At 41.7% G+C, this 12,773-nt stretch overlaps 1 protein-coding gene across 1 annotated transcript; it reads right to left on the bottom strand.

Annotated features, from left to right (window-relative positions):
- Nucleotides 1–2,220: 2,220 nt before the first annotated feature.
- On the bottom strand, nucleotides 2,221–11,117 carry lhx4 (LIM homeobox 4). Its single transcript, XM_015971317.3, has 6 exons — nucleotides 10,638–11,117; nucleotides 7,223–7,394; nucleotides 5,786–5,988; nucleotides 4,993–5,147; nucleotides 3,807–3,978; nucleotides 2,221–2,923 (listed from the first exon to the last, which is right to left on the bottom strand). Exons 1-6 carry the CDS (start codon nucleotides 10,714–10,716, stop codon nucleotides 2,535–2,537), a joined length of 1,170 nt encoding a protein of 389 aa, XP_015826803.1. The 5' UTR covers nucleotides 10,717–11,117; the 3' UTR covers nucleotides 2,221–2,534.
- Between the last annotated feature and the right edge of the window lie 1,656 nt (nucleotides 11,118–12,773).

Below are 12,773 nucleotides of genomic sequence, written 5' to 3'. Positions count from 1 at the left end.
TCATTGTCTCTCTTCATGCATCTTTCTTGTCACCCCCACTCGCACAGCGAGAGAGGAAAACAGCATCGATCACTGTTAAATGACTGACCACTGCCCGTTGGTGGTACTAAATGCATCTCCACAATTGAATAGAGGCCTAAGTGTGTGGTAAATGCTCTCAATTGGTAAATGAATTTGTGGGTTAACTCGCTCTAAGAGTGTTTCGATAAGGCAAAATAATAAAAACACCAACAGGACGCATTTTTCTTTAGTTATATTAAGGATAAAGTCTAGCTGAAACTCTTAACTGGCACATTCATCACCATGAGCCTGGCGGATTAAAGAGAAAAGCACTCGAGGGTAACCCAAAGACAATTCAGCTTTATTTTCCTCATATAGATTTAACTGTACACAGTTCATACCATTACACAGAAGGCATAAATGAATAATTCCAGTGCTCTCTTTTACATCTTTTTCAAAGACACATGGCAATAATAAATAGCGCTCATGAAACGGGACGATCTACTGGTTCCAAACTGTACAAAATTTACAACAAGAGGCAACACAGACGTAACAAAACAGTAGTGATGATTTCTCCTGTGGTGCTTTTTTAATAGAAAATCTTGGATTACAGCCAACAAATTACTACCAATATAAACCAGTGTACCCCCTACTGGGTATCTATCAGTCGCCACAAAGGAAGAAAACAAGAAATTAATTATTAAATGATAATATAACTTAATATTTGCGACAACTTGGCCATGAAAATAAAAAAATTCAAAACACAAAGGCTTCTAAATCAGAAGTGCATTCATTATTTAACAAAAAAATTAGAAAATGTATTAATAAATAGTGTAAAATAAGAGTAAATTATTCATTACTCAAACACAGCATCATGTCCTCGTGGTCTAATCTCATCTTCTTCCTCCGATTCTCACATAAATACAAACAAAGTTTGTTTTGTAATTTCTCTGTAGTTTGTAGGCTGTAATCCATCGCTTTCTGCATTCATGTCACTTCCTGTTTCTTTATATTTTTCTGGTAAAAGAGGATTTTTAAAAACAAGACCTTGCCCATTTTCTTTTGTTACAAAAAGGTGCTCGTGTCAGCTGCTTCCTCCAGAGCAGAAACAGGAGCAGAGAAAAGTTCAGGATGATCGTGTTTTTAAAAACTTGACTTAAATCAAAACAGTCGTTGCTTCTGGCATGCGTAACAGGTCAATACCGATCGGTTTAGGTTCTTTTACATATTAGAAGTTTTCAGGAAAGTCACTAACAAAATTTCTGTAAATGATTGACCTGTTCTTGTTTGTAGTGTTGGCATTAAGGTGCATCTGATGGCCTCTGAGAAACAACCCAGCAGTGATGCTAAAGTGTGAGTGCTGACTGTGGTTTTGTTAATCCGTCTGACACAAAGGGCCAGGCGGTAAGCAGACAGGCTGACAGCACATCTGGAGTCGGGAAGTAGGTTGATAGCAGGGAAAGCTCAGGCTGCTGAGAAGATTACCAGGAGAAGCCCTGGATCTGACAAAAGAGAGCTGGCATGAGCTAATGCTTAAAAACAAACCAGTGTTCCTTTTAATACGTCACGGTGTCTCAAATCCACTTTTTAATCCTCAACAGTTTCTGCAAAGGAAGCTGCACGTCTTCTACATGAATATCTCTTATGCAAGAATAAATAAAGCAATTAATTCAGACGCAACATCTCTAAGTAAGGTGTTTGGAGCTGGGTGACTCAGAAATATCAAACGCTTCGACTGTCTTGTAACATGTTCTGCCCTCATGCCGACTCCTCGTGTGAGACGTTTAATACTGACAGACATTCTCTCTGAAACACACAGAAACAAGTCGAGCACCTGTAGAGTCGCCCGGCGTTTTGCAGCTTTCACCCTCAGTCAAGCAGCAGAGATAAGAGTTTCTGAAACGGACGCACAAACCGACAGCCACCTATTTTCCAAATACTCGTTAAGCTTCAGCAATACATAAAAAAACATGAGCATGTTTCAGAATTCACACTTGTGCCACTGCTTTTGTAAATTTCTCTCCGAGTGAAACACTGTTTTTGCCTTGTGCATATTTCTCTCTCCTCTGCATTCCTGTAGAAAAGGATGAGGAGAGTAAAGTGCATTGCCAACGTGAAGGCTGTGATGTGGCCTGACAGCAGTTCTGCTGGGGACCAGTCAGAAGCATGCAGGTGCATCTGGGTGCCTGCAGAGACTGCAGCCATGGATGGTGTGGATTCTGTCAGAAATGAGACAATAGCATATTCCAGCCATGTATTGGAAGTATTTTGATATGATAAAGATTTAATTTCATTGAGGGACTAAAAATAAACTTAGGTAATAATAAAAATTCTGTGATATGATGCTGAGATGAATTAATCACGGAAGTGTTCTTCACTGTTTTTGTCCAGTCTCTCATCTCAGCCTGGTTGCTGAAGTCACCTTTTCTGTCCATTTTTTTTCTTCACCAAACATCACAAGTTAAACCAGTCTTGGAGTGAGGGGAATATAAAAAGAGGAACCGTTTGAGTCCACTTTCTACCCAGCTGAAGGCTCAGAACTGGGAATGGTCCATCTCATCCAGCCACGAGGCCGGGCTGGTGGGGAAGTCGGGGTATCCTGTACTGCTGCCTGTAGAGAGGTCTGAGGTGGGGCCTCCCGCCATGGCCCTCAGAGCCTGTCCCACACCACCCGCCCCCCCCTGTGCCACAAGACTGTCCATGTTAAAGCCCAGGTTGTTTAGGAGAGGTGTGTGACCAGGCAGGGAGGTGATGGAGGAAGGTGACTGGGGAAGGCCGTAAGGACTTCCTGCTCTGATGTCGTGGTAGGGCTGTCCCGCCGCGTCAACGGAGAAGCTGCCATTCAGCACCGCGCTGCTGGTCACATCACCGACGCTCCCGTAAAGGCCGTTGGCGTGGCTCAGATCTGACAGGACTTGATCATCTGCAAAGGAAATGGGATTGCTCACAAGATCTGGGACACACCAGCAGCAGCGTCACCTGCAGCACATTATTTAGCTGTTATGTTTCAATACAGTTAAGTGCTTTTATGAGTCTGATTTATTATGCAACATTATGTGTGTTTGGTGGAAGTGGATTTTCCATCACAAAGCATTCTGATTGTGTCAGTGAAAAAGTTAGAGCAGGTGCTTGTTCTTCCCTGGCACGTTTTATTAAAACATTGAGAGAAACACATTTAGCAGAGAGGTTTCAGGATTCCTTCCAGCAGAATTTAAGGCATCAAAAGCGTACGGCTCAGATAAAGTAAAGAGCATAAAAACAGTGAAGAGCTGGAAAAAAGCTGCATTAGTTGCATCATAAAACTATAGATGTTTTTCTAAATAAAGGCCTTGTTTGATGGTGAAATTTCCCCACCTGTACATGAACATGTGACATTACTGCAGCATCAAAAATATTTGTTTTCACCTCCAGTCGATCTCCTGGGTGGCTTGGGTAACAACAAAACCCCAGAGCACTTCCTCTGTAATTGACTAAAAGCTTCACACTCTTTATAGAGTTTCTGTCACTGTGTTTTCATTTCTTAGAAAAACAGCTTTCTTTTTCAAAGTGGCTCACAGCCATCCCAAAAAGAGGGCTTGTGAATATTAAACAACAAATGGATCCATCAGCATCCCACTGAGGCACCATGCTCATTCCCATCACAAAAACAAGCAGAAGCAGGAAGCATCGGCAGTCCAACAGCGAGCTCTGAATCAGAACGGCGTTTTAGATTTGCTGCTGCTCCCTAATCGTCATGTCTGCATCTGACTCTAACCCCAACTCATCAGGTGTTTCTCTCTAAAAGACAATTAAATAAATAAAAATACCTCTGAAGCTCAGTTCACTGTCGCTGAGTCCCGCATCATCCGCTGAACTCTCCTTCTCCACCTTGGTTCCTCCTCGGCTGCGTTTGACACTTTTATAGAACTGAGTCCAGCGGTGCCGACCCGCATCTTTCTTCAGACGCTTCTCCTTTGCTCGCCGGTTCTGGAACCAGACCTGATGGGCAACATGAACGTTAGTAAACAAGTACCATTTTAATTAAAGCATCATCCTGAATCAGTGCATGCTCATTTGTATTATATGACACATCCTGATGCCTGGCAGCGTCAAATGCTGTTTAATTCTGTTATAATTGTAACTAAGCTGCAAATACACATCAACAATTATGTTAGAATAAAAACTGAATATAAGTCCAAGATTTTATCATCACTTAAACTACAACAACAGTTATACAATAGAAGGTCAAATGCTACAAAACACAGTGGTTTTAGGGTTGTTCAGACACACTGAAACTTCAAAGCTAAAGCCTTCGACGTGTTTGTCTTTACTCCCATAAATAGGGCCAACTTTTGTTAAAACAACCACAGATACCCTGTAAAAACTGGTTAGCTCACCTTGTTAGGAGAAAAATTCTTACTGCACTTAACATTAAAAGTAGGTAATTATGAGCTACTAATACTTAGAAAGTAAAATGCATAAAATACAAGTTACTATAACTAAAATGGACCAGTGCATAGTACTAGATTATCTGAATGAACTTGTATTTCTAAGTCATATATACTTAAGCAGTAGTAAACAATGAGCAAGTATGTACATTTTACTGAGTTGTCCTAGTCATACTAACTTGCATTTAAGTGCATTTCACTGTGTGCACAGTAGTAACTCCAGTGCATAAGTACATAATCCTGCGAACTTGTCATTTTAAGAGTTGTCAAACATGCCGTCACTACCAGATCTTTATGAAAGTAACCTGAAGAAACATGTTCTTTAATGCAAGTGTTTAACAAACCTGATGAAATACAATACATATTGTTGTTTCAAACAACATAAGCTTTTTGTTGTGGGCATGTTTGTTTATTTTTGATATTGTGATAATGCAAAGCAAGTTTACCTTCAGGTAAAAAAAAAGTCTTTGAGTTTAAGTTTGAGATACTGTCATCCTGTTGCAATAGGAGAGCTCAGCTGCTGCATTTCGTTTCACATAAATGACTGAAAAGACAAACACTCCACCTGCACGACTCTCATGTCCAGGCCTGTCTCTGAGGACAGCTGTTCTCTGACGTGGCGTGCCGGCTTAGGCGAGTTTTTGTAGGCACTTTTGAGGGTCTCCAGCTGCTTGGCGGTGATGGTGGTCCTCGGTCGCTTGGTCCCTGCCTCCGAGTCGTCTGAAAACACAATCACAAGTGTGAGCGGCACCCCCTTCTCCGTGTATCCCTCAGCCCGTGTGTGTGTGTGTGTGTGTGTGTGTGTGTGTGTGTGTGTGTGTGTGTGTGTGTGTGTTTGTGTGTGTTTGTGTGTGTGTGTGTGTGTGTGTGTGTGCGTGTGTGTGTGTGTGTGTGTGTGTGTTAAATGAAGTGAATGGGCATGCGTGGCAGTGTATTATTGTCCTTGTGCATCTGTCCCACTCCCACAGCAGAGGACATAAATCTACTCGATGCCAGAGGAGAGGAGTTATTGGAGCCGCACCATATAAGAGCACTGGTTCACTTTACATAATCAATCAGAGATGCATGGAGATCTCAGAGGAGAAGGAGGGACGGAGGCAGCACACACAAACACACACACACACACACACACACACACACACACACCCAGATGACAAACACTAAAGATCCACAGTCAGAAGTTATTTCTCTGCACTGAAGAGTGAATACAGCTTGATCTATCGTGCTCTTCTTCAATTCTGATGCAGCAAAGTTAAGTCAGAACCCTTTCAGCACTGAAACACATTAGTTGTAAATGTCCTGACAGTACAGCTTTTCTCTGTTCTTTTGCTGTTGTAAATAAGCATATGCACACCTACCATTTTGTTTGGCTGTCTCATAATCCACCTTGCACACCAGCCTCCCATCCTCCATGAGGTAAAACTCATCGCCGGTGGCCAGCTGTCTGCTGCACATGATGCAGGAGAAGCAGTGCAGGTGATACACAAAGTCCTGTGCCTTTCGCACAACCTGCGTTGGAGGGATGCCCTGTTGACATGACGCACACTTTGTTCCAAAGCGCCTGACGGAAAACATGAAGCACAGGTAAGCCATCAGAACTGCCTTATATGTGAATATGAATTATTTATTCAAATGCAGATAAGGATGTTGAGAAAGGCTGGTTCATTAGAAGCTGCAGGTGTGGAGGAGAAAAATAAGGCACAGGGATGGAGGGCATTTCTAGACTGACAGACAGGATAAATTAATTTTGAGGTGTCATGTTTATGTGTTTGCAGGGAGCCAAAGAAGAGAAAAAGAAGGTGGAGGAAGGGTGCATGCAGTAAACACACCCGGAAGAGAACCAATAAAACTCCGACTCAGGGAGGCTTTAAATCACAGGGGTAACCACACAAAAATGAAAAACTGAGCAAAGCGAAGCAAACACCAGTAAATCTTTGCGTGTCTGAGGAGTTTGGCGATGCCAGCGTGCCCTCTGTGCCCCTCTGGGTCAGCTAACACAGTTAGTTACCAGTTAGACTCCAGAGCTCTTCAGGTCCCATTCAAGCTTTGAGCATTAAAACCTTTCAAACATGATTTAGTAAAAAGCCCAGATCTGCGGATCCCGTTTGGATGAAAGTCAAACTCAATTTTCTTCTGTAATGCTTCTGAAATCCAATCATTAGAAAGAAAAAAGACAAAATGGCAAGATTTTACAAAAAAAAGGAATTTTTATTCAAAGCTATGTTAACATGACATGTGAATAATCCTAATGTTATGAAAATGTTTGTTAATTAGACTAAATTCATATAAGAAACTACATGTTCGTAGTGAACTAGACCAAATGCTTGCGTTGCAAAGTATTTTATTATTTATTCTGGCTCGCCAGGCTAACATGTTCTGGCAAGTTATGGGAATAAAGATGTAAGTCTCTGTCATCAAAAATCTAATCCAGACACAACTGATTACCAGATATTTTGTCACAAAAATTAAATAAAGTTGGTCCAAATTGATTGAAAATAACTTAAATGTTTAAACCAAATTTGACTTTCGAATACAAAAAAAAAAAAAAAGATTCCAAATAATTAAATGTGAATTTGACACATTTAATTTATATTTTTAAAAGTCGATTTCAACTAAACAAACCCCTCTCTTGTTTATATTTTCTTATATGTGCTCCATATTGTTTATCGGGTAAAATGCTGCTTTATTGAAAAAGAAACGTTGCGGATTTAACGCGTGCAGCCCAGATGATTAGAAAAACAGGACTTACACACTGTAGAAGAATACATTAGGAGCAGAGAGAAAGGCGTACTGACTTGAAGAAGTCATCCTTGCAGTAGACGCTGCCTGCTCGGGAGAAGCATTTGTCCGCCAGCGGAGTCTGACAGTCTGCGCACTTGAGGCACTTGGAGTGCCAGTGTCTGTCCAGCACCTTCAGGATGAACTTATCCAGGATGTGCTGACTGCAGCCGGCACACTGAGGGATCTCTGCCATGGGGGACAAGAACAAGTCACAATGGGCTTGAGGGGGGAAAGGAGCTGATCATTGAAAAGTGTTCACAACGGCATGATTTGGTTTGTTGGTCAGGAAGTATTCGTACAATTTTATCTTATATATATATATATATATATATATATATATATATATATATATATATATATATATATATATATATATAGAGAGAGAGTCAGTTTTTAAGTGTATGTTTATTATAAAATTTATATAAATAAAGACGCTGCGATGTCGCTCTGATTTATGCCAAACGCGTTTTTCTCAACCCCTTTTAAAACTGCTTTTACTTTATTTGATTTTTTACCTTCCACCAAAAGCATCTCTTTTCATTTTAAATGAAGTACATTTCCATGATCTTTGAAGCTTTTTCTTTACAGAGAAAAACAATTCTGAAGGTGTTTTTGGCAAAGAGAACCCCGTGAAGATGTCTGTCACTGTCCAAGGTGCTGATCTCAGAGCTGCACGCCTGCAGAGCAAAAATGCTTTTCTGACGACATATTGATTTTTCTCCTCCGTCTTAATTTCGTTTGCCCGTTCCATCTCGATCTTAATTAATCTCCTAATGATTTTATGGAAAGCATGGTGACAACCTGTAGGTGAGGAGGCTTGTGGATGTAAATCAAGGTCAAAGCGAGATTATTTTTGGGACTGAAAACAAAGGCTGCAGAAACACGTGTCTTTTCACTACAGCCTTAGCTAGACTTTATATTTCTAAAATAAAACCAATATTTGATGTTTATTTTACAGACATTATAAGTGCATCGCTGGTTTTTGTTCTCCTTAAATAGTTATCTATGACTGATTTTGATTCTCCTTATTCGTTTTCCATCCATCCATTTTCAGCCGCTTAGAGTCGGGTCGCGGGGGTAAGGCGAGAGGCCGAGACTCTTTCCAGCCACTTGGGCCAGCTCTTCCGGGGAAACCCCAAGGCGCTCCCTGGCCAGCCGAGAGACATAATCTATCCAGCGTGTCTTGGGTCTTCCTTTAGGTCTCCTCTCAGTTGGACGTGCATGGCCGGAAAACCTCACCAGGGAGTCGTTAAGGATGCGTCCTGACCAGATGCCCGAGCCACATAAACTGGCTCATTTCTTATTCGTTTTATATTTAAAAACAATAAATAAACAACTAATTACAAATTATTTGAGGTGAGAATATATAGGTTTTGTTGTATAAAAATAAACAATATGAGAAGAAGATTGCAGCCCTAAACTCACGCAGCAGAGCTGTTTATTTTGGAGAAAACCTCTCAACTTTAAAATCAGCGTATAAAGCCCTGGGTGTTTTAATCCCATCTCCTCGACACCAGCCTGAAAAACAAAACGCTGCAGACCAGACCGCGTATGCATTTTATACATCTCCCCTTTCATAATTATTTAATTGAGTAAACTAAAATGAAATTTATAATATCAGATAGATTTTGTAATTTACACATTTCAGTAGAATTTGACTTTTAAAACGTTAACATACTGGCTCTCTGTCCAGGGTGTACCACGCCTGATTGCCCATTGACCGCTGGAGATAGGCACCAGCTCCCCCCGCAACCCTAGCGGGTTCAGAAAATGGATGTATGGATGAAAACGTTAATAATGTAGAGTAAACGCAAAACTGTATTTCTGCACACGCACGTGCTGGGTTGGCTCCGTTTAATCCAAAACTGAATTAAAAATATTTAAAAATCGGCCTTTAAATGTGAGTAAACATCTGGAACATCTGGAGCAGAGTGGTGGGTGGATGGAGCTGAGACGAGGTGCTGAAATAAAAGCAGCACGATTCTTGGCAACGGAAATCCTCCAGCTTCAGTGCGCGTGCGCGAGCGCGCGAGAGGCAGAGGACCTCGTGGATCCAGAACGTTTCTAAGCAGCTTTCCACGTTTCTCTTTTCTGTTCCCACAGGAAGTGCGTCACTTTAACTCTCATTTTAATTAATCAATGGATTTTTAAAATCTGAAGTGGACACTCGTTAATCCAGACTAAGATCGGGCTGTTAACGGTTTGGATCCAGTCGCAGTCCTGAGTCAGCTGAGCTTTCAGTGCATGATATAAAATGCTCAGATAGTTTCTCTCACTGGTAAAATAATCCAGGTTTTACTGGGTCCTGGCGCCGCAGGAGGCTGAGTGGCAGGATCTTTAACCAATCTTTTAATCTGTCTCGATTTATAAAATTAAAGAGCATAAGCCGACCTCATTTAGACTGTCTTCGGGTTTAAATATGCCCAACAAACCTAAATTCACACAAAATAAATTAAAGCGTCCAGTTTTTCATCAAATATTAAATATTGTTGCAAATCTGTGACTATTTAAAAATACCGAATGTTCTTGGGGTTGTTTTGTAAATAATCTCATGAAGCAGCAGTGCGGTAATAAACTCAGCATCATCCCGTTTTGTCATGGATTATTTTCGGGGCTGGTCGCCTATTAGCCTCTCCATCTGTACATTTTAACTCGCCTATTAAAAATAATTAGGTCAAAGCAGAAACGGATCCAGTTGCACGTCAATCTTACTCCATGAGATTATATGAAGGGGGCTACACAACAAAACAACAGATGTAAAGCATTTCTGTTTGTGCTAAAAGGCAGAACATGATTAACTCTTATAATAATGATGTTAATAATAATGAAGTGTTGGTAATAACCCGTTTGTGAGTCAGAGCTTGAAATTAGATTAAACTGTGGAGCTTTTTAATTTGACCAATAATGAGTGTCAGGCAAAGCCAAAGTGTGTTCCTTTGACGGCGATGATGACAACTGCGTCTGATCTCTTGACCACGCAGCCTCGTTTACAAATTAACAGCCTCAGTGTGTGTGTGTGTGTGTGTGTGTGTGTGTGTGTGTGTGTGTGTGTGTGTGTGTGTGTGTGTGTGTGTGTGTGTGTGTGTGTGTGTGTGTGTGTGTGTGTGTGTGTGGCAAAGTTTGAGGCCGAATCAAAGAATCAACCCTCCCATTTTAATATATCAAACTTCAAAATCAGAGGAAATAAAGAACTAGCTTTTCTGCTGCTGCAGGTTGCAGGTGGCTGCAGACACATGCTGGATGCTCGTGAAAGACTCTCGTCTAAAACGTATACCTACTTTTGCAGCTGGAACCCTAAGCAGCATGACACATCACTGGCCTGCAAGGCTTCAGGTCTCCTCTCCTCATCCTCTCACTGTAACTAAACCCCTCTCTCTGCGCGGGTCCCACTTTGCAGGACAGAAAAAAGGGGATTTAATAGTGTCTTACGTTGCAGTGGCACTCCGAGAATCTCCGGTAAACTCTTCACAGGACTCTCTGTCGGTAAGACCGCCGCACTTTGCATCATCGTGATCCGAAGCGCACGCACATACACCCGCAACACGGTGGGCGCACTCCCCCGTCCTGCCTAGTGTGCGGGGGGGAAACGCTGCTGGTGTTTTAGTCCCGTTTCCGCTCTGCAAACCAGTGTCCGGTGAAACCTCTATCCCAGCTCCCTGTCTAGTCTCACGGTGATGTCCGCGCCGTGCCGTCCCGCTCCGCGCTGTACTGAGCTGTTTTTGGAGTAGCTCAGACAGACTGCTCGGTCCATTCAGCGCTGCAGGGGCGGCGGGACCTGACGTCAGCGCGGCAGAGGCGCACCGGGGGCCAATAGGAGACAGGAAGAAGATGCCCCCTCCCACTTTCGGAGGAGGCGTCTTAGGTGTACATGAGAAAGGGAGACAGGAGAAGAGGAAGAGGAAGAGAGTAGCCCAACATGTAAAATGTCTCCGGAGATGCGGAACCTCGCTTATGAGAGCATAAAAGGCACTGCAGTGACTTCCAGAGGGGCCGCGGGCCAGGAAGACTTGGAGTCCACCAAGCCAGAAAAATGAGCATGCAAAAATGGAGCTGTGCTTTTCACAATTATTAGCAAATAAAAGGTGAAATAAAAAAAACGTAGCGACAGAAAGATGTTTATTTAGTTAAAAGACACAAAGTGCACGTGTAAATTCTACGAAAAGCTGCCATAATAAAACAAAAATTCTCTAAAAATAATATTTTCAGGCACCATGGTTAATATACTTCCTCTCTGAAGCGACAAGAAGCAGCATTGAGAGGATATTGTTGGACACGTGTCTGAGTCAAAGCCACAGGAACCTGGATCACCTGTAGGAGCACTTCCTGTCGCGAGCGGCAGTGACAGGTGGGATATAGGAGTCCGGACGCAATCCTCCTGACAGAGCTCATTTTAGAGCTCGTCGTCTGATGCTGCTCTCCCGGAGAACGTATTCCCTCTGGAGGCCGCGAGTTCAACCCAGATGAACTCAATCTTCGCTTTCAATTTACCTCATGCGCAGAACACACACACACACACACACACACACACACACACACACACACACACACACACACACACACACACACACACACACACACCTGCATTACAGAGTCGCTTATTTAAAAAAGTTAACAGCTATTGCGTATAATTGCTTCATAAATAACTCAAAACAAGCTCAAACTTGCACACAAGTGAGTGACCGCACTTAAAAAGTGCGTTTTTTTGTTTTTTTGTTTATCAAGTCACAACGACGTGCAAAACATATTTTGTTTTGCGCCGAAAGTGCATGAAATGTGCATGTTTTGATTTTTATCCCGACTTATACCGTCGTTCTTCTGCTTTCTGTGTGGATTATTTGTTATCTTATCGTATTACCGCCCATTCTGCTCTCACAATCCCGTTTGCATGCATGCGTGGAGTTTCTGGTGTGATTCAGTAAAATAAAAATAAAACTCAAACACATTAAGATGATTAAAAATGGACACATTTCTACCGATATGAGGCGTCAGTCTTCAAGTCAGGTCTATCCATCCATGCTTGTGGCCTTCTATGAACAATCTACGCTTTTTCTCCAAATCTCAAATGATTTAGTTTCTATGAAACTACTCTGATGGTTGTAATCGAGGTCCAGCAAAAACCCAGAAAAAAACGCTCTTAACTTGTCAGCAAATGGAAATTCAATTAGAATAATTGACGGATGTATAAACATCTGTTTTAGTGGGGCAATGGATGATCTGATGATAATTTCTTTCTTTTTTCATCTTTAAAATTACATAGAACCCTGCAGAGACGATTTCAGAATAATCCACATCGGATTTATGATTATGGCATTTTAAAACTATAAAATATAAACGCTGACACAAAAATGTATGTTAAAAATGAAGCATTTTTACAAAGAAAATGCATTTTAACCAAGAGTAAAAAAAAAGAAGAGCATACATGATCTGACAAACAAAAGATATTCTGAGCAGAATTAGTGGTTTTGTGTATAAAACGACAGGTGGAATAATCGGCAGCTCTGGGGTAATAACTCAAACCGAGGGCGACTCCTTTGCCACCTCCGTTGACCCAACCACCTCTAATTA

This window comes from Nothobranchius furzeri, chromosome 8 (genome assembly GCF_043380555.1).
Source record: "Nothobranchius furzeri strain GRZ-AD chromosome 8, NfurGRZ-RIMD1, whole genome shotgun sequence".
In the NCBI taxonomy this organism is placed as follows: domain Eukaryota; kingdom Metazoa; phylum Chordata; class Actinopteri; order Cyprinodontiformes; family Nothobranchiidae; genus Nothobranchius; species Nothobranchius furzeri.
This window is presented reverse-complemented; position numbering and strand designations above follow the sequence as displayed.

What these genes read in the sequence shown, in the direction of transcription:
- lhx4 (XM_015971317.3), bottom strand. Translation starts at nt 10,716, where the DNA reads ATGATGCAAAGTGCGGCGGTCTTACCGACAGAGAGTCCTGTGAAGAGT. An exon ending in TGCAAGGATGACTTCTTCAA is followed by an intron (nt 5,989 to 7,222) that starts GTCAGTACGCCT and finishes GTTTTCCGTCAG; the next exon opens with GCGCTTTGGAACAAAGTGTG. An exon ending in TGGACATGAGAGTCGTGCAG is followed by an intron (nt 3,979 to 4,992) that starts GTGGAGTGTTTG and finishes GTTGCCCATCAG; the next exon opens with GTCTGGTTCCAGAACCGGCG.